The 24729-nt window shown below is 32.0% G+C and overlaps 3 protein-coding genes across 8 annotated transcripts; 2 read left to right on the forward strand and 1 right to left on the reverse strand.

The window, feature by feature from the left end:
- The first annotated feature begins 3352 nt into the window (after nucleotides 1–3352).
- Nucleotides 3353–9057, forward strand: LOC108567175 (integrator complex subunit 6-A). Of its 2 annotated transcripts, none has more exons than XM_017927500.1 (13): nucleotides 3353–3597; nucleotides 3775–3923; nucleotides 5520–5735; nucleotides 5790–5909; nucleotides 5980–6125; nucleotides 6259–6499; nucleotides 6685–6890; nucleotides 6955–7101; nucleotides 7156–7428; nucleotides 7511–7942; nucleotides 8006–8229; nucleotides 8295–8625; nucleotides 8685–9057. In XM_017927500.1, exons 1-13 carry the CDS (start codon nucleotides 3548–3550, stop codon nucleotides 8937–8939), a joined length of 2790 nt encoding a protein of 929 aa, XP_017782989.1. In that variant the 5' UTR covers nucleotides 3353–3547; the 3' UTR covers nucleotides 8940–9057. The 2 variants fall into 2 exon arrangements, with proteins under 2 accessions (XP_017782989.1, XP_017782990.1); XM_017927501.1 differs by having other exon boundaries at nucleotides 3354–3597; nucleotides 7156–7416.
- A 734-nt stretch (nucleotides 9058–9791) lies between these two features.
- Nucleotides 9792–13009, reverse strand: LOC108567155 (neuronal membrane glycoprotein M6-b). Of its 2 annotated transcripts, none has more exons than XM_017927460.1 (6): nucleotides 12715–13009; nucleotides 12088–12244; nucleotides 11787–11946; nucleotides 11546–11696; nucleotides 11343–11491; nucleotides 9792–11086 (listed from the first exon to the last, which is right to left on the reverse strand). In XM_017927460.1, exons 1-6 carry the CDS (start codon nucleotides 12716–12718, stop codon nucleotides 10964–10966), a joined length of 744 nt encoding a protein of 247 aa, XP_017782949.1. In that variant the 5' UTR covers nucleotides 12719–13009; the 3' UTR covers nucleotides 9792–10963. The 2 variants fall into 2 exon arrangements, with proteins under 2 accessions (XP_017782949.1, XP_017782948.1); XM_017927459.1 differs by lacking the exon at nucleotides 12715–13009 and adding an exon at nucleotides 12384–12576.
- A 292-nt stretch (nucleotides 13010–13301) lies between these two features.
- LOC108567154 (ADP-ribosylation factor GTPase-activating protein 3) lies at nucleotides 13302–17068 on the forward strand. 4 transcript variants are annotated; one of them, XM_017927456.1, is made up of 11 exons: nucleotides 13302–13409; nucleotides 13589–13803; nucleotides 14106–14297; nucleotides 14352–14480; nucleotides 14604–14642; nucleotides 15308–15418; nucleotides 15540–15677; nucleotides 15743–16050; nucleotides 16109–16551; nucleotides 16608–16735; nucleotides 16796–17068. In XM_017927456.1, exons 2-11 carry the CDS (start codon nucleotides 13732–13734, stop codon nucleotides 16811–16813), a joined length of 1578 nt encoding a protein of 525 aa, XP_017782945.1. In that variant the 5' UTR covers nucleotides 13302–13409; nucleotides 13589–13731; the 3' UTR covers nucleotides 16814–17068. The 4 variants fall into 4 exon arrangements, with proteins under 4 accessions (XP_017782945.1, XP_017782944.1, XP_017782947.1 ...); XM_017927455.1 differs by having other exon boundaries at nucleotides 13302–13803; XM_017927458.1 differs by lacking the exon at nucleotides 15308–15418 and having other exon boundaries at nucleotides 13303–13803.
- Nucleotides 17069–24729: the final 7661 nt, after the last annotated feature.

The following is a 24729-nucleotide window of genomic DNA, read 5'->3' on the forward strand; positions in this document are numbered from 1 at the left end:
GATTAGAAGAACCTCGTGCGTTTCCGTATGACAAACTCCCACCAACGACACCTCCGTAACTGCCCCTCCTAAAAACATAGTTACCTCATGCAACAATTTCTATTTGTTTCCTTGGGAATAACAACAAATAAATGAATATCGCACAGTTCTTTATCTACAGTAGTATTGGTGAAACTCGAGGCGTTGCGACACACTTGATAAAAGCAATAACCATTAATTCCCATTAACTTAATTAACTAATCACTCCAAGAAATTTTGTTCACCTCTGGGAATCTCGAATCGTGTTCAATTAACTGCCACGAATTAAGAAAAAGCTTTAAAAAGTTTTCATCATCATATCAATTCACAATGTAAAACAACAATCATCTAACTAAAGAAGTTTTTAGATACATTGACTAGTGTCTCGTAACCTTTACCTTGAGCACGCAATTTCACAATTAATATTTAATTAGGAGATTTCATTAATAACATATAGTTGTTGTTTCAGCATTTCATAACTACTGCATTAAACAAGATTACGTCTGCGTCGATTACATAGTACACGTATTATTATGATAACATTCCTCTCGATCTGTCAACTTGATTTCGTTAAACGCTAAATCTAATTATCTTGTTTATGGAATTTATCTCGCAATTGTATAATCCACGTACTCATTTATTTCATTTCATTGACAATTCGTTATTTACTTATGTAGCTTCAATGAACTAAAGGAAATATTAATTAATTTTTTTAATTAGTTTTGATAGCAACTTGAAAATAACAAATTTATCGTAATTAAAGACACAAATAAACAACATGTACGAAAGAAGTTGAAATAAAGGTTTTTCAACTACATACCAAGATTAAATTTAAGAAATATTGTACTCTGGATTTTCCGATTCTATTGTTAACTTGAATTACAAGAATGATTGAATAAACTAGATGAGTTACTACTCAACAAAACCTTGGAAAATTATATAATAATAAAACGTTTTTATATATGAAGTATTAATACAACTTTTTGTATATATGAACTAGAAATTAGATGATTTTCAAAAGACTTAAAAAGATGATAATTGAAAGAATTACAATTTCATATTCTAACAATTGTTTAATCTCTAAACTTGAGAAATTTACTTTGCTTGAATATTCACTGTAGCAGCCTACGTCCAGAATTTTCTAGAACATAAGTATCCAGTGAAATAGGAGTAAACTTGAAATCAATAAATTGCTTTGCGAATTGGGAACATTCAAAAAGAACATCTACATAATATAATGCTCAATGCAGAAAATAATATAAAATCTTTCTTAAGTGCACATAATTATTGTCCATTCAATAATAGTTAATTATTTCTTTCTGTATAAAGTAGGAAATTATCTCATACATTTAATTATTTTTTTTATAAACACTAAATTTCGGACATGAAAAAGCAACACAAATAATTAATATTATCTTCAATCTATTGACTAACATTTATGCCTAATTAATATGTATCTTTAAGTTTTGTACCAGCATTTCCACTAATTTATTCATTTCTTATCAATTATTTTATGTATTGTATGTTTGAAGTAAAAACATTATATTGAAATTTTACACAAACACACAAAGTAATCGAATTAATTAAGAATATCTTAGTTACAACATAATTCATATGACTGAAGAAAACCCACGCTACGGTTTTGGTTCAATAATATATTAGTTAGTTATACAACAAAGAGAGTAAACTGGTAATTAACATTCAGCAATTCCATATTTAAACGTCGCTGCCTCGGGTGACGAATTATAAAGCTATTTTACATGTTTCTATGTTTTGTTAAAACACATTATATCGATTCCCGCAACAAATTATAACATATTAATTATTCAGGTAAATGATACGAATCGTCGATTTCTTTTAAATATTAATGAATGTTATTACTGGCACGATTGCAACAAACATTCGAAACGAATCTATTAACAATAGTAAATAGGATTTATTACATAGTATGTACTGCATACATACAGAATAACCTATTTATGCGTTAATTTAAATAAATTTAATACTAATGAAATAATTAAATTCAGTCAAATTTATCATTAAATAACTCAACTTAATTATTAACATAATTATTATATTACGTTTATCGAAAATTGACTTTATAAGTTTTTACTTTGAAGTTTTTTTTAATTATTAATATGTTAATATTAATAATAATATTTAGTAGCTGTTATTTTTAAACTTAACTTCATTAAATATTGTTTACGTCATTATATATACGTTGTAATGACGAAGTTTATAGTATTTGTGCATGATGAAGCAAATAGTATAATTTCGAAATTGATTAGTATGTCTTGTTGCATAATTACATTTCAGTGATTACCATTGTTTCATACATAAATATTAGGAAGCGGGTATACTACTAATGACAAACGCATGTACATATGATTGTATATGTGCAGTTATGCTCTAGCAATTATTACTAATACATATTGCGATAATTTTAACCCTAATTTCGAATGAAATGAAACAACTACAAAAATTGTTATTTAACAAACTTCCATATAATTGTGAAGAATATTTTTGAATATTTTTAATATATTATAGCGTTTTCTTATAGAATTTTGTTATTTAGATTTTATAATAATATTAATGAAGAATTAGATTTGTAATTATATTTAATTAAAAGGTTTAATTTTGTTCTTTTATAATTCAATGAATAATTAAATGCTTTATACGATTTCGTTTCATTTTATAAATTCTGCTATAAGTGGAACGTAACTTTGTTTATCTATGTTTATTTTTGATTAAGTGTGCATTGTAATGATTTTAACTGTACTTTACTAAAGCGTAATAGTATGTTAGTAGTAATATATGCATTTTTATTTGTGATTGCCATTGTAATTCCAATGATGACCAATATAATTATTTATTTTTGTATAAAGAAGTAATATTATACACACACAATCATGTTTGATTGCAATTTGATTAATAGTAGATTTATAATTATAAATGCACTTATAATTGAATTGTTTGTTTCCTTCTGTAGATTATATATTTTGTTGCAGGTGTGCTGTGAAAGAATGATAGTAGGTGAATCGTTGTGTTCGAATCGATTAAAGAGTAAATGAAATTGAAGTTTCCTGATATAATCTAAAGCAAGTTGTGTTTACATGTGAAGGTCATGAGACAGTCGTCGAAGGAGGCAGTGACCAGGGAGAGTAGTTCAAATGAACCTCAGATGTAGGGCTAAACCCAGTATCGTAGTAGAGGGACGGGAGGTAGCGAGCTTGTAAAACAAGCGATGACGAAGGTGGGGGGAGGGAAAAAGAAGGAGAGGAAACGATAGGAGAGTTAAGATGGCTGCCTAGCTTTTGCAGCATTTGCGCCGCTGCTGTCAATATCGGCTCGGCCGTCGTCGAATGCAGACATATACAGGCAGACACAGAGAGAAAAAGAAAGAGATAGAGATAGAGAGAGTAGCTCTACTGATCAGACCTCAAATGTTTACTGCCCTGCAGCCGACATTTATTTATACGCAGCTCCTATAAATAAATGAGCGTTCCTTCGCATGAATTTCCGATGAAAGATGACGATCATAGTGTTTTTAATTGATACGTCCGCGTCTATGTTCCAGAGGTTTGCAATTATTATATTTTTTTTTCTTTCCTTCTTCTATTATACATATTTTCTATCCCTCCATCATCATCATCATCCGCTCTTCCCCCGAGCTCGACAACCCCCCCACACGACAGATTCTGTTCGTATTGCGTAGAGGTTAGGTCACACATAATATGAGTGTTCGTTGTGTTCTAGGACGTACGTGGGCGGACGTACCTCGTTGCTAGATGTCGCCAAATCAGCTGTTGAGACTTTCGTGAAGATCCGTCAGCGGAGCCCCGAGAGTCGCATAGACAGGTACATGCTGCTGACCTTCGAGGAGCCCCCCAACAACATAAAAGCAGGTAAGTTCCTACTGCCAACCATTTAAAACCTTCGAGTAGGCAATGCCCAACGACGAGACGAAACAACGACTCTCTTTTGTAAACATCCGAATCAAAAACATTGAGTGTGTGTGTGAGAGAGAGAGAGAGAAGCAAAACAATAATAAGCGAAATGTAAACAAACTACATTCGGGATTCAAACAAAAATTCGAGGTAGTTTTAAAACTTTACCATTCTTCTTTTGTTTACACGCGTTCGCAACAAGTAAATGCACATCCGATTTTATCATTTAATTTCCCAAACATCTTATTTTTTTATGTTCCATTGCTTTTCTCATCTTATTTTAAGTGCATCCAAACGAGATCGCATAACAATTGAATGCAATTGTGGAAAACATTTATATTTTAACACATTATATTTTATGTTCTTATGAAATTCAAGCTGCAATTTGGTTTTTAATTATAATCAATTAATACTTATATTGATTTTGTTATCTTAATTACTCATAACAATTGAATGTAATTGAAATTGATTCACTTAGTAACTATTGTTATAATTAATTGTAGTTCATATAATTAACTGATTAATTTAATGAATTTCACTCTATAAACATTTCAATTTTTATCTAAATTTATATCTTAAGTATTTAAGTTTGTTAGAAGTTTTCAAATTTAGTTTTGTACAATTATCAATTTACTTGATTTTCAAAATAATATAAATATAATTAATAAATGAGATCAATTTTAATTACAATTCACTAATCGCTTTAAGAAAATTATTTTTTCATTCTTATCGTTTGTTACTACGTTCTTAATAATATACATTCTGTAGTAAATATAATCGTATTTTATTAATGTAAACATGATCACTGCTTATACCAATTCTTTTAATCACAAAACAATTTACCATTAATTTTTAAAATATTTCTTTTCAATTTTAGCTATTTTCTGTGTTTGTAGTATGAATCTGTGCCATGTTAAGACTTGGTTCTCTAATCTACGTTGAACTGTATTCTGTGTTGGCAAAACCGGTACACATTCAAATCTTATACGCGTCAAATATAGTGTAACTACTACTGTAAGCGTTCAAAAATGAAATTGGATTTATATAATATTATTTTTAACTGTGTTATTATTACTCGTAACATTTTGTACGCGTATTCATTAGCAAATAATGTTTGTGATTCATTTAAGTAATTTCACTGCACATGAATTAATTAATAACGGATATTTGGACCTAAAATGTTATCGTAATGTGAACAGGCCATTTCGCTGACTTAATTATTGATTTCAATTCCGTGAATCTTGCGTCACATTTTTTGTTTATAACATTTAATGTAAAAAGGTATACAAGATGTAGAATAAAAACGCAATATTTACGCTCGCTTTTGTTATCATTGCTTACTTATTGCGTATAGCGAATACCGGATTTATCTTTTAAAATGTCGCCTACTGTTTTAAAATTAGCAAACATAAGTTTTCTTTTGTTTTTGACAATTTACAATATACGTATATTAATTTAGATAATTAAAAAAAAAAATAAGAATTCAGAAAGATTTAAATAAATTTATAAATCGTGGTCCATAGGTTTTTATAACTTGTAATTTTTTTTTAACAGGATGGAAGGAGAATTTGGCAACGTTCATGAACGAACTGAAGAATTTACAATGTTATTCTATGACTACGATGGGTGTTGCTGTGAAACAAGCATTCGATATTTTAAATATGAACAGGATGACCTCTGGTATCGATACTTACGGTCAGGGCAGATGCCCTTTTTTCTTGGAGACCGCAGTCATAGTTCTAATCACGGACGGTGGAAAACTTTCAAGCGGTATGGACCAGCTTAATCAGCTATCAATAATCATTAAGTAATTATCTTCCGCAGTGAACGGTGTCCATGAAGATTTCAATTTACCCATGAATTCACCCATACCCGGTTCCGAGATGACCCGGGAACCTTTTCGCTGGGATCAAAGACTGTTCGCATTGGTTCTAAGACTGACTGGTAATTGAATTTATAAACAAACGATGTTAGTACAAAGTAAATATTTTTTTTTAATATTGTCTAAATGTAGGTACACCAGCTGTAGAGAGAGACACAGGTATTGTTCCAAGTGATAATAGCCCAATCGATGCGATGTGCGAAGTCACCGGTGGCAGGTCCTACTGTATAACATCGCATAGGATGTTAAACCAGTGCATAGACAGTTTAGTGCAGAAGGTAATTCACGGTTCATTAGATTTTTTGTTTCATATAAAGTGCGTTTAGTTTAAATACTATTATTAAGGACTTTATATAAGTGATTTTATTCATCCCCGTATTGATCTAATGGTAAAAAAAAATGTTCGTTCAGGTCCAAAACGGCGTTGTGATTAACTTCGAGAAGATCGGACCTGATCCGCCTTTGGCAATTGTGGATGAGAATACGGTGAAGGATGAGAACATCGGCGGCGATGTCAAAGATCCAGAGTACAATGAGATGAACAATGTTAACGAAGTGGCAGCGATGAATCAGGTTGCAAACACTTCATGGTACATCTGCAGGAAGATGATCTACGTTCCTAGAGCTTCTACACAGAAAGGATATCCTATCGGTAAATCATAAAAAATAATTTTAGTTTCAAATTTTCCTGTTTTAATTCAACCTACTTTCTTTTCGAATTGTGGTTTACAAGTTTGTGCGTTAACTCGTTCGTAAGAAATTCTAGGATAGATAACTGTACAAATCTTTATTATTTTATCGTTTCTTGAATTAAGACGTAACGTTTTTTTTTTTCAGGTTTTTGGCCGATTCCTGAATCTTTTTGGCCAGAGGTTACAGCTACGGTGCTTCCGCCACGATCGGCGCATCCCAATGTGAAATTCAGTTGCCTGAGCAAAGATCCAATGGTGATTGAGAATCTACCTTTCGATAAATACGAGTTGGAGCCATCGCCTTTAACACAATACATCTTAGCCAGAAAACAACCAACGATATGTTGGCAGGTAATACTTTCTTTCTATTTTAACGTAGCAAATATGTTTAACTTACGTTTCTTATGCTTAATAGGTGTTCGTTGCCAATAGTTACAAGAACTCTGAAGTTGGTCATCCCTTTGGGTACCTCAAGGCCAGCACCAATTTGAACTGCGTAAACTTATTCGTGATGCCGTACAATTATCCAGTGATACTTCCTCTTTTGGATGATTTATTTAAAGTAAGTATTTGTTATTTTCTGCGTGGCAATTGTATTAAACGAAATGTATTGAAGGTTCACAGGTGGAAACCTTCGCCTGAATGGAGAGCCCAATTTCAAAACTATATGCGCACACTTCCTGCATATTACGCGAATCCAATGCGAAGGGCTTTGACCCGTATGGGAACTCCTTTAGCTTTGGCCCAGACGCTGATACCGGAAAACGCCGAAAACTGTTTCAGTTACACGGTGATGAACTACCTGAAGAAACTGAAAAACGTTGCCAAGGTCGAGTACGACAGGCTGTGCAATGAAATTATCCAGCGGCAACAGGGGGTAAGGATTTTTGTATGTTCGTTCTTCATTTTGAAGAACCGCCACCAGTGACGAGCGTTCGATTGAACTGATTCGTGTTATTTTTTTGTTGCAGCTATCAGCATTGAAGAATCAATTCAACGCCCCGGAGCAAATTCGAGTAACGAACCGTGTTCTAATCAAAAAGGAATTAGTAAGTCACCCGTTACTGGTTGACATGTTCAATTCCCAAAAAGATATGATTATTGAAACGCAATCTTCGTATATAGGGACAATGGACAAAGAACGGAACACGGTCAGTTTCCGGAATTCGTTCGACATTCCGAGGCACCGCCTCATGCAGCAGGTCGCCAGAATGCGTAACAACTTCCTGCAATCCGACTGGGTCGCCCAGGATCAAGACAGTGCACACGCATTGCCCATCTCCCAGATGGGCAACTACCAGGAGTATCTGAAGAAGCAGACGCCGCAGTTGCGCGAAATCGAATCGCAGCCGGTGCGACAACACATGTTCGGAAATCCGTTTAAGATAGATAAGAGGATGATGGTAAGTGGTGCAAAGTTATAAATGATCAGATGTGTCGTGACGCTGTATTTGAAATGTATGTAGGTGGACGAAGCCGATATTGATATGATCGGTTCCGGGTCCGGTTCTGGGAATAATCGGAATAACAAGAGACCTAACGCTACTGCCACTGATGCCATGACCAAGATTCCTGCGAAGAGGAAACCGGGACCATTGCCCAGGGATTTGGTGATCCGAAGACCAAGTATGGACTACAACACACCGCCTGCCAGCCCGGTTCATTCGCCGCAACCCTCACCCATACCTTGGTAAATATCACGAAACATGACTTCAATCCATCCATCAATTATTGTTATATCTTTATTCCTAATAGGTTGAATTACGCCGATAAAGTATTCGAGGAAGCCACGCCTGTGAACAATCTAGCCGTCAACGGCATCGATACTTTGGTCATTGAACGATCGCGATCTCCATCTCCCACCCTCGAAATGGCATGCTACAACCCCACGGACTCGAATGTCGGCACCCACCAAAGGACATACTCAACATCAGAGAATTCCACCGAAAACTTCTACAACTATTCAACCGATGACAAGCAAATCTCTCAGATCCTCAAAGAGGCCAACAGCATGGGCAACAATAACTCTGTACAAATTAGTAATAATAACGGCATCATTCCACCGGACAACAAAAAGGACATAAAGGTAGTAATACATTCCGTGAATTCTAAATCGTCAAAGCTAATTGTTATTTTTTTTAACAGGTCGTGATGGAGAATCTGCAGGAGATAGAGAGCCAGAACTTGGAGATACGGAAGACGTTGAACAAGTTGGTCAGGAAGCCAGGAAAGAACTTCACCGAGCTCTTCAATCACCTGAAAACGCTTAAAGGGGCACCGGAAGTGCAAGTGAATGTAGTTCAGTTGATCATTAAGGAGTGTTTGCGTTTCAAGAGACAAACGCTCGCGCATTTGCTCGAGGAACACATACTGACAATCAAGAGCACGGAGAACAAGTGAATCGTTTCCAAAACCCTCCCTCCCCATTTACTTAGAAGAAAAAAACAACAATTTGTTTCATTCTGTTTTCGAATAATGTAATGTTAAATTTTGTCTTCATCGAGTTATTTTTGTTTCCTTTGTACAAAGCATTTAAGTATTTCTCATTACTTGTGTATATTTACTTATATGAAATAAGATAATTTAATTTTTTTTTCTATAAATAAAAAAGAAACTATTGTATTAATATTTTTAATCGAATTCCTTGATGCGCTCTTTTCGTGATATTATGCGAACGATTTTGTTCATTAAGAAAATTTTATTGCACCAAGTGCGAATATTGTAAATATATTTTATGCAACGAGGTGCACGTCAAGGATATCGTCTTATTATATATATTTAATTGTATCATGAAAGAACTGACGATTACAATTAATATTGCTAGGAAAGAAAGCAAATCATATCATTATATGTATTTTAAACGACCAATATTATTTTCCATACGACACTTTTATCTCCCTGCCGTTTGGTAGGCACGTACGTACGTCCCTTGCGTTCGCATCTTTATAAATGTAATGTAGGGATTGATGTAATGTGGAAATATTGTATGTAAATGTTATTGAATGTAAGTGAAAGAGAGGAAAGAAAATGTGTAAAGTCGACATTCACTTCACTGATGTAACAATACGAGATGCATCATAAAATAGTGAACGTCGACTAGATCATTATTAAATTATTTTAAATGTGGAAATTTTTTATGGAAAAGAAGACTTTTCTGAAATTTTATATAATTTTTGATAATGTTAAAATATATAAATAAAATGAATTTGTTACGAAAAAGTGAAAATATCTTTATTTTTAAATTATAGTCGATTCGATGTCCAGTTTTTTTTTGCTTGCGCACAATTTATAACAAAACCTGCATAGCTAACGTTGAGAACAGAATTTACAAATCCTTGTAACATTAACAATATTTCACTAAAGAAAACAGTAATAATAGTTGTTCGTAACGATAAAATAAGCTAAAGTTTTTAGTACGTATTTTTAGTTCTTTCCCAGATTAAATATAATATTAGCATGGGTGTCTTAAATTACTTATTGTCAATCAATTGTGTTGTCAGATGAGAACATTCAATGTTCTTCCAACAGTGAATTATACTAATTATTTACAAATATATATTAAATTCAATTTAAATATAGCCTAACGCATCCTAAACGAAATATAGAATATATATATAAATGTTAATTAAAACAATAATTAAACGAACCAATTAAATTGCGTAAATTTTGCTTATACGTAACTAATAAAAAAAATATATAAATGGAATGCAATTTCAAAAAGTGAAAACCGGAAGGAAACTCTTGGAGACTTCCGATTGTTAAAGGTATTTGGTAAATAAATAAGGACGGATGAAACGCAACGAATCGAATGTTTTAAAGCCTAACGAAAAAAAAAAATCTGCGTTTGTGCATTTTTCTGATCGATTGCATCTTGTGCAATTGAGCGAAAAGCGAGTCCAAGTCCCCAGGAAATACACGAATTAGATCAATGATCATTTTCCAATATCCGATAGTTAACATTTGCCAATCAGACAATGGATTTTCGAATGTTCGTAAGATTGAAAGAAGCGAACATTCGAAATTCCATTGATAATTTTTCAACAGAAAACATAAAAAAAATCTCTTACGTAAAAGGCAGGCACTTTTCTGGTTAAAGTTTCGTACAAAAATCTGTTTGTAAATAGTTTTTCTTTTCATCTTCTTCTACTTCTAAAAGTTGTTTACAAAAATCTCATCGAATGCGATGATGAGTTGTACTTCGTAGGTGTGAGCACATCAATTGAAGCGTGTTACGTTAAAAACTAAGGCCTCTAGTAATTGACACCAATTGACCCGGTTTGTTTGTCTTCTTCAGAATTGCCTATTTTTTTTTATGTTTCCATGTTCGAAGTCCGTCGAGAAAAATAGATTTTCATTTATATTTACTGGAAGCTCTCTCTCCATCTGGCAGACATTCGTGGCGTGTGTATTTCCTGGGCCGTATCCTAGAATCTATCCTTGTGACCCAAATCAGGGTCGGTCAGGTAATGAAGATCCTGCAATTCGAGCATCTTCTCGTGGTCTCTAATATGAGCATAGTTTGCAGCCAAACACATCAGGTAGTGAATCTAACAGAAAAATATTCGCAATTTAAAAAAAACGACGATTTTCATAAATATTTTCATATTTACGGGACACAAGAAAGGATTAATCTCTTCAAAAGAAGTATTTGTTCATGAGTTGAAATCAATCTACTTATTTTCTGCTGTATCAGGTATTGCAGATCAAAGTTGAAATATGAGGAATTAATAATTAAAGGAACATTCAGCTGGAATAGGTTTTGAGTTAGGTTGAAACTTTTTAGTTTAGATTTCTTTGACTTACCAAACTCATGATAATTAAAATGCATGAGACTGTAGCCAAGATGAACATGATTTCAGCCTTTTCCACGTAATCCTTGCAAAACAATTTGACATCCTGATCTCCGCACACTTTCATGTGTTCCTGATGATGTCCGCTTGGAAAGAAAAAGTCTGAAATTGATTTATATGTAAAGAATGTACGCAACTATTTCATAATAAACTCACTGAATTGTGTAAAGTCGATGCAATCCTGTTTACTGGCGACGCGAGGATTAGCGCACATCCACCAGAATGTCGTGAAGATAAACGTCACAATCACAAGGAAGATGAACATCAAGACCCACGCGATTTGCAGAATATAAGTGATTACCATGAACTGAAATAGCGATTAAGGAAATCCCAATTAAACGACAATTAAGTGTAATTGTTAAATGCATTTAAAATGGTATTAAAACGGGATCTTTACCACAGCGCAGCTTATTCGACCCCCGACTCTGGAGCCCCATTGTCTGTAGACTTTGTAACGAGTGGCACCGGTCGTCAGGAAACCCACAGTCAAAATCATGAAACCCAAAGCGCCCATACAGGCTCCAATAACAACGAAAGCCATTTGCACCGCTTCAATCCTGCAATAGAATGAGGAAAGAGATGCAACAAAATAATAATAACAAACGGAGTTTCACATTCTTAGAAATTAAACATTCTTGAATCAATTTGATGATGCTTCAATGATTTCCTTTGCATAACTTAGAAAGCAGAGTACTCACCAAAATAATCTCAGCTTGAAAACCTGCTCAAACATGAGTAAAGCCAGTGTTGAGCCCCTGTACATTGTGCCGCAGAACACAACCACCCCAAGCACACACATGATGGTGGCTATCAGGGTGGCATATGGGATTCGACTGATACATGAGTCGCAACCACCTGAAAAATAATTATAAAAATATAATAGTTTTCATTAAAGAAATCAAAAATGCGAATAAATTTGTGTTAATATGGGAATTCCAATTGGTGTCACAATTAACCTATGACTAAGATGATAATTATTTTCCTTAAATTTAACCTTTTTTGGTAACAACTTCTTCCTCCAAATCATCAAAGTAGTCTTCGGAATCAGCCAAACTGTACTGGGATCTGCTGCAGAAACGAGTCTCTAAGACTTGATTCCTAGTATCCATGTTATTAATAGTAAATCACCTCTGACTCACTGAATTCAATGAGCAAATAATAGAGGAGAAAAAAACACTCATACAGTATTGTTATTTATCAAGGCTTCCCATTCAAGCTATGTGTACTAACTAATCTTTAGTATAAAATATGCAAACCGTTATCTTATCTGACGCAGGTAATTTTCGTTTACTTTTTCGTATTATACACACAGATAACGAACTCACCCATGTTGGATAAAACGAATCCTTTTCTTTTCTCGAATTCCAATCAATCCTAGATCATCCAATTCGAACTACGTGATGTTGAAAACAAAAGGTGAATGACATAAAAAAAAACGTAGCTTCTTCCCATTCAACAACTGTTTGCTGTCTGCAAGGTGGTTGCATCCAATAACAACAGCGTATCGAGAATGTGGGGGAATTTAAACCTTCTAAGATTGGTGATCTTTAAGAAAGGTTACCAAGAATGCGAGGTGATTAACACTGAACGAGCCTCGTGCAAGTCGAAAGTGAAGCCTTTTTAATTATAAACTAAATGCTTTTAATTAAGGAAATTGAAGGGAAAAGAAGGCAATAAAAAAAAGATGTTTATAACAATTGTTGTTATGAATAAATTTCAAATATTGAGCGCCATCTGCGTTGATCTCATAGTAGGTTATCAAGAATGCGTCAATTAAAATAATTACTATTTTTGCAATGCTTCCATTTAACAGTAATTAACTTCTTAAGGTAAATGAAAAAAAAAACAAATTAAAGAAAGGTTATGTGAGATTAGCGCCCTCTTTTGTTTTAAACGCGAATTTAGTGACAATCGTTAATTGTGGTTTGTAGATATGGCTTTTGTAGTACACGTAATCCATTTATGTAGTGCTACTTTATTTGTTTTTGGTACATAGTTTTTTTTTGCTAAGATCAAATACGTAAGTCTGCTGTTGCGGTAGTTCAAATGGTTCTGCAACTTTGAACTACTTTGTTTCCATAATTCGGTATTGCAAGCGCACAGATAACAGGACCTTTTAAAGTGTCCAATTATTGTTTCAAATTAAAGTACGATAATAAGCGCCGTATCTAGGAAAAAAAGCGCTGTGTTTTATTGCAGTGACATCGTTTGAGGAAACCCAGTGACGTTGGACAACGTGTCGCTTTGCGTTGTTGGGAAGTTGTCGTTCTTCGTTGTAAATCTGTCAGGTAGGACGGGAAACGTCAAATCGGGGTGGAAAAAACAGGCAAAAAGGGCCGAAAATGGAATCGAAACCGTCGAAACCCGACATTGATGCTGTTTTCCATCGTCTGCGTTCAATTCCAGCGAACAAAGTAAGTGGGTCACTCCAATGGTTCCCTCAATAATTGGGTTATTTGGACAAATTTGATCTAACTAGATTTGCTTAAAACTTACTCCTCCTTAACACACAAATTCCTTTCAAAATCTCAATATTAGAAACCTCCAAATACAGTTAACAAGTTGTTAAAACATATATATTTAATTACTAATCCATATGTTATTTGTCCAGTTAATTGCTTTGCATGCAGCACATCTGATACATCAAATTATCTCCCAGATATTTTATTATTACTTGTGTCTTAAATTCTTTCTACTAATTTGTATTTTGTTTTAGACATGCTTTGATTGTAGTGCAAAATACCCAACATGGTCCTCAGTGACCTATGGTGTTTTCATCTGCATAGATTGCTCAGCTGTGCACAGGAATCTCGGAGTGCATCTGACCTTTGTCAGGTCCACCCAATTGGATACAAACTGGACTTGGGTGCAGTTAAGGCAGATGCAACTAGGAGGCAATTCCAATGCTGTAAGTTTTTGTTTTATTTTCTATACAAATTTATTTATATATATAAAATTGCAGCAACAATTCTTCTCACAACATAATTGTATAACAACAGATGCCCCAAAGAAGTACAATTCCAGGGCTGCCCAATTGTATAGGGAGAAGCTGAACAATTTGGCTTTGAATGCTGTGAGAAACAATTTGGAGGTGAGATTGGATCTTATTTAAACTATGTAAGATAAAAAAAAAAGAAACAATTTAATAGCCAATGGATTAATTAGTTTATTGTTTAATTTACTTATTGACTATTAGTTCATTTATTAATTCTAGTTGAGCTGTATTGATACTACTATACCTCACACGAATAAGGTAGGCTTGACGTTTGCCTGCGTTTTCACATCCATTTCTGTTTTCTTGTATTTTGATTGCTGCTTATCCATTTGTCCAGTATCGACGAATTGGTATATCAAATGAAAGAAATTGGCATTCATTAATTTGGTTCTAAATTTTAAAATATATGGGTTCTTGAAATTTTTGTTTTGTCTTTAAAATTTTAAAAAATTCTACGTAATTAGTTTGTTTTCTACTAAATTGGAAATTAATTCTATCAATTTTGCTTGATTGCCATTGAAAGCAAAGAGAAATCTTTGGAATTGGAGTGATCTTGCAACAACTTTCTGCTTACGGCGGTGCTTTAATTGATTGCATGTCTGTGAAATATGTTGCAATCAATTGGTGCGAAATTTTAATGATACTGTTGCATTTATTACATATGTATCATTTAAATTATGATTTTTCAGTAATAATATATTGGTTATCTTATGAAAGTTTTCAATATTATATATTACCAAGATTGTATAAGACTATAATTTATTTAATAGAAAACAAACTAATTTCGCAACCTTAATATAAAATCAAGAATTTATGATATACCTGAAAAAACAACTAAACATTTTTACTAATTGCTTTTTTTGTTTTCTACCCTTCTTTATTACCGTTTTATTTTGTTAATACCCCATTAACATTGTAAACAGCTTCACATAAATTCCCATGTTGAAGAAAAACAGGAAGAAAAGGAAGTTGACTTTTTCACAGAGCAAGAAAACTTTACTTGCCCCGACGTTGCGCCAGCAGTTGAAAGAAAAGTATGTTTTTTATTTTTATTTATTTTTTTGAAATTTTAGTTTTTTTTTTGATTGCATCTTCAGTAATTACGTAATAGTTTTAATTTTTGATTGTTTAATGTTCACTTTAAAATATTCTCAGCCGGTGAGTATACCGAAGCAAGATGTCCTTGACAAATCTGCGCAGTTGGAGGATGGACCAACCGTGGATTTCTCGGCACCGATCGAGGAAAGGAAGTCCACGATTGGAGTGAGAAAGATTCAGTCCAAGAGAACTGGCGTAATTATATTATTTATTGATTTGTGATTGTTTTTTTTTAATGTGAAATTTTGTATTTGCTTTAGTTGGGTGTAAAGAAATTGGGTGGTTTGGGAGCGACGAAGGTGAAAACGAACTTTGCCGATTTGGAGAGGGAGGCGGCCATGGCCGAAGAATCACGATTGAGGGCGCACGAGGAGACTGTAAAGCAGGCCAGGGCCGCCTGCTTTACAGACTCTGAACAGGAGCAGGTGGAGAAGGAAGCGGCGATGCGATTGGCTTACAAAGATCTAAGCGCGCAGCAGCATAAAAAGGAGGAGCAATTGAGGAAAATGGATCCTAAGAAGGCGGATCAAATGGAGCGTCTGGGAATGGGCGTCAACAACACCAAAACGTAAATTATACTGATTACATTCTTGAGGTTATTATAAGTAAATGATTATGAATTACAGCGGAATCAGTCACTCGATGTTCAGCGATATGCAAACCATCGAGCAAGAGAATTTGCAAACTACTCCAAGTGCACTCAGCGGTTTGGGCAAGCTGCGGATAACCGAAATCAATGATAACTTCTTGGACGATTTATCTTCGTTCTCCTCGTTCAGTATGAACAGGAACGTGAACAATTCCAAAGATCAATGGGTTGTAGTAGACGATCCTCCTAGCACCAGATCCAATAGCAGTGGCAGCAGCAAACACACCGAACGTAGCGCTCCGAAGAATTACGAGGTGTCCACGACCGACGTTGCCCAGAAGAAATTTGGAAACGCGAAAGGAATTTCGTCTGATCAGTATTTCGATGACGGTAAGAAGGACTACGAAACTCAGGCGGCTTTGAACCGATTCCAAGGATCATCCAGTATTTCTTCGTCAGATTTCTTCGGCACCGGCCAAAGTAAGTTTACTGATCTTACCTTCCATTATCTATGTATTAATTGTTATCTATTTCAGACAACCAACAAGCTAACTCTTTCCAAACACCCGATCTTGAGGATGTGAGAGAAAGCGTTCGCCAGGGAGTGACTAAAGTTGCCGGTAAACTGAGCTCGTTAGCCAATGGAGTCATGTCTTCGTTACAAGTACGTTTCACAACCTTTTATAATGCAATATAGAAATTCTTACATTTGTTTTTTTTTCAGGAGAAATATGGCTACTAGCATTTAGTGGAATTAGAGTTATTTTAAAATTATATTCATATTTAAAATTTGAGAATTCATGGGACAAAGTGTATGGATAGCGAATTTCGTTTTCGTGTGCAATGTATAAAAATGTAAAAATAATAACTGATGAACGTCGCTAAGTAAGTGCAAAAATGTGATATGTTGAACACGGAAAATAAGTTTGGAAATGAGATCGTAACAATCTCTGGATGCACTCTTTTTTTACAGCAAATGAACTTGTCCTTCCCCCCCCAAAAAAAAGCTACTTATATATACATATATACAATTAACAACAACAGCAACAACAACAACAAAAAATGAAAATAAATTAAACTACTTTGTGCCTAAATATTTTAAGATTTGCAAGGAACGTAGATTATAAATAATTAAACTGAACGTTTAAACTTTTTACAATGTATTTCCTATGTTCATCTTTTTTACACCAGGTGTTTCTTGTGTTTCTCTTTTATACATTAAAATATTTCGGTGCATTGAAGTTTATTATTTTATTTTTAGTTCCATTTTATTTACCGGTCATGTTTATTTTTTAACGATGTTTTACTTTGCTCTTTGTATAAAAAAACATATGATTAGTGGTCTATTTGAAATAAATTTACCGAATGAAAAAAGATCTTTGTTATTATTTACATATTGCATTTACTAATTACTTAATTGTCCATTTTTTAAACCATTATTATGGGTGATTTATAAGGGCATGATTATATATTTAATCGTCAGTTATAGGTTTCGTTATTGATGGAAATACCGACATGTACTAAATAATTGTTTCATAAAATTTTAACTAGATGGCCAGACATTGAAAATCTATACTGCGATAGAGCAGTAATTCTCAAACTTTTTGCTCTTTAATTTAATTTCTGTATAATTTAGATCAACATTCATGTTCAACATTCTTTTAGAAGCGAGTGCTTACAAAACTACCGGACATTTTCGAAAACGTTGATTCCAAATTGTATAATATAAAAGTTTGATAATTAATTGTGACTGAGCTATGGTAGCTAAAAGCCTGTATTTACACTCATTTTAATCTTTGTATATTTAAGATCAAGATTAATGTTCAACATTCTTATGAGAGTTAGTGTGAAATACCAAAGTTTGTTAATCAATTAGGAACACAACATTCCAGCTACAAACTAATCTTTACGCTAATTTTAATCTGTGTATATTCAAGATCAACATCCATGTATAACATTCTTCTGGGAGATTATGTTTACGAAAATACAAGCCATTATCTAAGACATTGTTTTCCTATTTGATCATCAAAGTGTATATGAATGTTTGGTTGCCTGCACTTTAAGCGCAAAATAAATATTCAAACATGAAAAACTAATGCTTGAACAAATGTAATGTTATTACTTTAGTCTAAAAATTAAAATACTAATTAGATTTCGAGTTATATGCATTTTCATTATGACAATTAGAGACATCTGTCGGAATTTGCACTAAATAGTCTGTAACAGGCATACGTATGTGTGGTTGCAGACTGTTTCTTTATTATTCCCAGAGATTTATTTGATTCGCGATAACCGTCAACTCATTAAAGCTTAATAACTTGCTTATTAATTGACCAAAACTAATATATTTTATAGCAAACGAAAGAATTATTATTAAAAACAGTAAATTCAAAGTTTAAAATATAAATGAATAAAACCATTTATTTAACTATTTTTTAAAATTTGTAATACATTCACGTTTTTTTAAATTAATCGATTTATAAATTTTAACAAGATATTTTCTAAGAATAACTTTAAAAATGAATTATTTTTACACTCATAATCTTCATATTTAATGACCAAATTTATATTTAATTAAGAATATTTGAAAAATTCTCGAGGGTCGAAATATCAATGGTACTAAAACTTACTAAATGTTATTTATAATTATTGTTTTATTTTGGTTGTATAATGAAATAAGAAAACCTTTAAACTTTCTATTTTAACTGAAAATATCAAACAAGCACAAAATAAAATAATGACAGTATAAAACTTTATGCTTTTTGTATTTTTATAATAAACTTCGAGGAAAATGATGACTTTACCACAAAATGAGTACGTTGTTTACTTTATCAAAAACGAGTCTAGTTCTGTTTAATCATATCATTGTACGATATGCAAAAGTTTTGTTTTACAACCCTGTTTTTCTGGAACTTAATTCTGTCGTAAAACGGGTTTTACCTGTAATCAATTGATTTCGCCTCTTTTAGTTTTCATATTTTCATAAATTTAACGTAGTCATATTATATATGTAATAATAAGAATGAATGTCTTGGCAATTTTGATGTTTTTTTAGATTAATTTCAGACAAATAAATAAAAATGAGGCATAAATAATATTTGGCTGTATTGTGAGAATTTTTTTTTCTTTTTTAATAAAATTTTTCGACATATTAATTAATTTCTAGAGTAAGTTTAGAAATGAGACACAAATAATTGTTGGTTTTAATTATTAGTTATTTATTTAAAGAACAGAAAAAGTGTACAAATAATTATTAATAGAGAATAAAAGTAGCATACATCAATAAATGTATGCAAAATGTTTAGTAAATTAGATGGCGAAATTAAAGAAAGAAATGCATTTCTCCAAAAACTGCAAAAGCTGTGCGAAAGATGGCGATCTTCCGGAACACGAATTCCACTCCTTTCTGCTATCAGTATCCATTTTGCAGCAAGCTAAATGTATCAAAACTGTATCCCAATCTGGCGTCCACTTTTCAGTTTTCCTCAATTCCTGCATCACCTCGCAAATTGCATCCACCAAAGCCTGAAGACCATCTTCAGAAGCTTCCTGCAATTTCTTCAAATCGATCACATTCTGAACTAAATTTCTCACTTGAATGCTTTTCGCCTGTGCCAAACTCTTCCTGATCAATGTAAAATCCATATATTTTCCGCAAAACAATCCATTTCCATTTGATGTTGATGGAGTCGATTTTAAAGTAATGGAATTTTCCAAAAACTGTAAAAGATGGAGAAACGTTGGTGTTTGACTGCAATTCCACTTTCTTCTGCTAGCGGTATCCATTTTACAGCAAGCTAAATGTATCAAAACTGTGTCCCAATCTGGCGTCCACTTTTCAGTTTTCCTCAACTCCTGCATCACCTCGCAAATTGCATCCACCAAAGCCTGAAGACCATCTTCAGAAGCTTCTTGCAATTTCTTCAAATCGATCACATTCTGAACTAAATTTCTTACTTGTACGCTTTTCGCCTGCGCCAAACACTTCTTGATCAATGTAAAATCCATATATTTTCCGGAAAATATTCCATTTTCACTAGATGTTGATGGAGTGTATAAATTCAAAGATTCCATCATGGAAATCGGTGTGTTGCTTTCGAAAGACATGTTGATTTCTTAGTTGTTTGCACGACTGTGTGTGAAATGTAACTGATTTGAGATTTGCCAAAGCATGGTATTTATAGGCCTCTTTAAGACCAAATTTCATAATTCCAAGATTTAGAGTAATAAAAGTTTTATGACTGTTTAGGGTTTTTTTTTACCTGATCTTTAATTTTTCGTAAAATTTTCATTTTAGTTTAAAAATGATAATTAAACTATCTACTACGCAAATTAAAGAGAAAACTATAACCTTTCCAATGAGCTAACTGCCGTCATTGTGGTTTCGTCAGCACATCTACTATAAGTAGATCAAAATTTTGCATTTTAATTTAATTCTCAATTCAATTTGGCGACATAATTACATCATCGACCATATAATTTAAAACTGAATACCTCACCTTTCCAACGAAACTATTTGCATCTTCGTGCTGTCGTGGAGTCGTCTGCTACGAGGTGCAGAAATTGGAAAAAAGTGAATGAGATTGTCTTAAAAATAGCAGTTTTGTTGAGATCCGACGAGTTTTCACGTTTATTACACGAAAATTACGTAACTTTTGTTGCATTTCATGATTGCATAAGATGAGCGCCCTTACGCATCTTTTTACGAAACGATTTTTTTCAGATTTTCATGAATTTTTCGACAACCCTTCAAGATAATCATCGACCATTCAATTATAGTAAGCTTTTGATTGTACATAATTGAAATGAAACAATAATTCTAGAAATTGCATAATTTACATGCATGACTTTTGTTCCTGAATTTAAAGTTACATAACGTCAAAATTTAAGTGCAGATCAACATGCATGCATAATCTGAAATGAGTTTACAGAAATAAATAAAATGCGGGGTTTTAATTAAATTAAAGCGTGGCCCAAACGTATTTATGTTTCTTTTAATCAAAAAATCAGATAAACCATACAAAAGCAGACAGTCTTCATAAATTGCCCGAACGTGTCTCAGATATTCGCATCAGATTTTTAAATTACAAAAATATTTTCTGCGACTCCAGACTTATCAGAAGAGTACACGTATTTATTTATTTTTTTGCACTGTTTATTTATTTTGCTGACCCTGAAACAACATATTTGCAAAATGTGTTCATTCACAAAATCGAGCAGATTAATTTAGAACCATTTGTTTCATACAGATTTATTGCACATCGAAGTACATACAATAAAGGACATTGGTGGGTCATTAATTTGGGATTTTATCGTCGGATGCAGCCAAAAACGATGCGCTATCAATTTGTAACGTATAAAGTTCGAACGTTGCGTCGCAAGTTGGAGAAGAGTACTACGCTTTTGTGGAATTGAAAAAAAAAATAAAAGGTTAAGGGTTTTCAGAATGGATGGATTCTCTTGAGTTGATGCACGCTGGATCCGTACAATACAACTCAATTTTCATTCAGACAATGCCAACCCGATCTATTTATTGAAAACGTTTAAACTGTACGGCAAACTGTTTACACGAATTTGTAGCCGACGGATTTTATTTGCAGGAAGGACTAAACTGTTTCTTCGTCGATTCGAGACACTGCAAATAGAATTAAGCAAAAAAGTTCAATAGTGTTGTTGGGTTTTATTTCTCTTTGCTTAATTTAATACTTACAATATATAATTATTTGAACAACATTTGTAAATATTCGTCTAAATGAGACAACTTATTGCAAAATGAACGCTCAATATATTTAAAAAAGCAAAGATTTTGATCTACTTTTAGATTAATTGTTATAAGTTCTGTGCAAAATTGATTAATACATTTATAGGTAAGTAGTAAAAGTATAAATAACGATTTAAATAACATGTATATTGAATAAAAATTATGCTTGGAGACGAAAAAAACAATTTCACTTGAAAATAAAACTTTTATTTAAATTACAAATTGTCATAAAAGAAGCGTTACTATTTTCATTTATTGTCATTTTATTTTGGGATTTGTTATATCCGATTTTATTTGACAGACATACAGTGAGATTCTTCCAATTATATTACTTTAACTTTGTTTCATTGTGATAAAAACATATTATGAATGTTTTTAAACTTGACTATCAGACGTACAATATTTGTTAAACATTTGGTCAATTGCAAAGAAATATATTTTAACACGATTACGATTTTCATTTGCATTACTAAAAAATTAATTAATTTAAATTAAAATTATTATAATTAATCATAATTAATTAATTATAAAATATAAAGCAACGAAATAAGTTTTTTTTACAATAGAAACACATAAGAATTGTAAATTGTTATTCAATTTTTGTTCAAAAACGATAACGATCAAATTATTGTAATTAAGAAATTTAACTTATTGCGTTTAGATAGCTTATAATTAATTATGAATATGGACATTAAATATGAAGACTTATGTATTTTGTGTGTGAAAATAATTAATTATTAAATTTATTCTTAGAAAAATCTTGCAACAATTTATTGTCTTATTAAAGTGATAATAATTTACAGAATTTTATATAATTAAAAAAATATTTTAGAAAATAAACAGTTTTTTTATTACATATAAAATTATAAGAAATGTATTAGAGGAAATATAAAGTTAAAACTATTTTCTTCATTATCTTTACAGGTAGAGGACACCTTTTTCCGTTTTTCTTTTGTTTCCGGGAAACTAGAAATTTAATATTAATAATTTCCAGAGAATTCGGGTATACTTAAAAAGTTAATAATGATCTTTAAACAAAAATTGCTGCACACCTAAAAACTTGCATTGAATAAAAATTGGTAATTTTTAATAAAAATACCCACAATTAATATGGAAACATTACGTTATAAATAAATAAAACTTCTACTGCATTAAATTTGTTTATTTTAAAAGGAAATAATTTGAACATTTCATAGAAAATTTACAGTTTCTGGCTATAACTGACATTTCTAAATACATAATTTATATAAGTAATTTTAAAAAGCTATATACACTAAATTTTTACTTTTATAACTTGATAATTTAAAAGTTGTATATTTTTAAACTAGAAACAAAATTTGACGAAAAATTAAAAATCAGGTAAAAAAAACCCTTACCTGTCATAAAACTTTTATTACTCTAAATCTTGGAATTATGAAATTTGGTCTTAAAGAGGCCTATAAATACCGTGCTTTGAACAACTAAGAAATCAACATGTCTTTCGAAAACAACACACCAATTTCCATGTTGGAGTCTTTGAATTTATATACTCCATCTACCTCTAGTGAAAATGGAATATTTTCCGGAAAATATATGGATTTTACATTGATCAAGAAGTGTTTGGCGCAGGCGAAAAGCGTACAAGTACGAAATTTAGTACAGAATGTGATCGATTTGAAGAAATTGCAGGAAGCTTCTGAAGATGGTCTTCAGGCTTTGGTGGATGCTATTTGCGAGGTGATGCAGGAATTGAGGAAAACTGAAAAGTGGACGCCAGATTGGGATACAGTTTTGATACATTTAGCTTGCTGCAAAATGGATACTGATAGCAGAAAGGAGTGGAATTTGTGTTCTGGAAAATCACCATCTTTTGCACAGCTTTTGCAGTTTTTGGAGAAATGATTATCTTTCTTTAATTTACTAAACATTTTGCATACATTTATTGATCTGTGCTACTTTTATACTCTACTAATAATAATTTGTATACTTTTTTCTGTTCTTTAAATAAATAACTAATAATTAAAACCAATAATTATGCGTGTCTCATTTATAATGAATTACCATAAATTAGTGTGGAAAATACATATATTTCCAAGACTTTCTTTAAAAGAAAATTAAAAATTTGGATTTTATATCAATTTTAAATAATTTGATATTATTACAACCAATTATTATTTATGCCTTATGAATTATTTATAAGAAAAAGACGTTAATTTTATTGGAATTGTATATCCAGTCGAACTTTCAACTTTATCAATTTTCATCAAGTGAAATCATATATATATATAAAATTAATTTCTTTTCAATATTTTTTTTAGAGAATAAAGCCAAAGATAAAAAATGCAAGAAACTATTTAATAGAAAGTTACTTAGTTTCTAAATGTATAATATATTAAAGGTAAATTCAATTGTTTGAAACGTTTCAGTACGTTGCTAACTAGATTTATTGCTTTATTTTCTAACATAAATTGAATTTGCTATTACTTCTGGTTTAATAGCTCTTGCAATGTTTCCAATTGGAATTTATCTTATATACTTTTTATTTCTCATTACCATAAATAAAAATATATTTTTAAATTAGAATCTTTAGATAATTTATAAATTACATGTGTTTAATTACAGTTATATTTGAACAGAAGTTTTGATTGTCAAATTTACAATTTTTTATTACATAGTTCATTTACTTTCTATATTGACTTTTTCGAGCAGAATAGCAACTTTTAGAAAGTAAGAAAATATTCAGTTCATCTTGTTTAAATATTATTAAAAAAATATATCATTTTTTAAATATGATTAAATGAAAACTTTAGATTTTAAATTTGATTGCCTATTATTATTATACATTTTTCTTGTTTCTATTCTTATCAAATTTGAAAGAGAAAAATCTGTCAGGAAAATTAATTGAAATAAATTATAAA

Source organism: Nicrophorus vespilloides, unplaced genomic scaffold, assembly GCF_001412225.1.
Source record: "Nicrophorus vespilloides isolate i.1.1-1 unplaced genomic scaffold, Nicve_v1.0, whole genome shotgun sequence".
Classification (NCBI taxonomy): Eukaryota; Metazoa; Arthropoda; class Insecta; order Coleoptera; family Silphidae; genus Nicrophorus; species Nicrophorus vespilloides.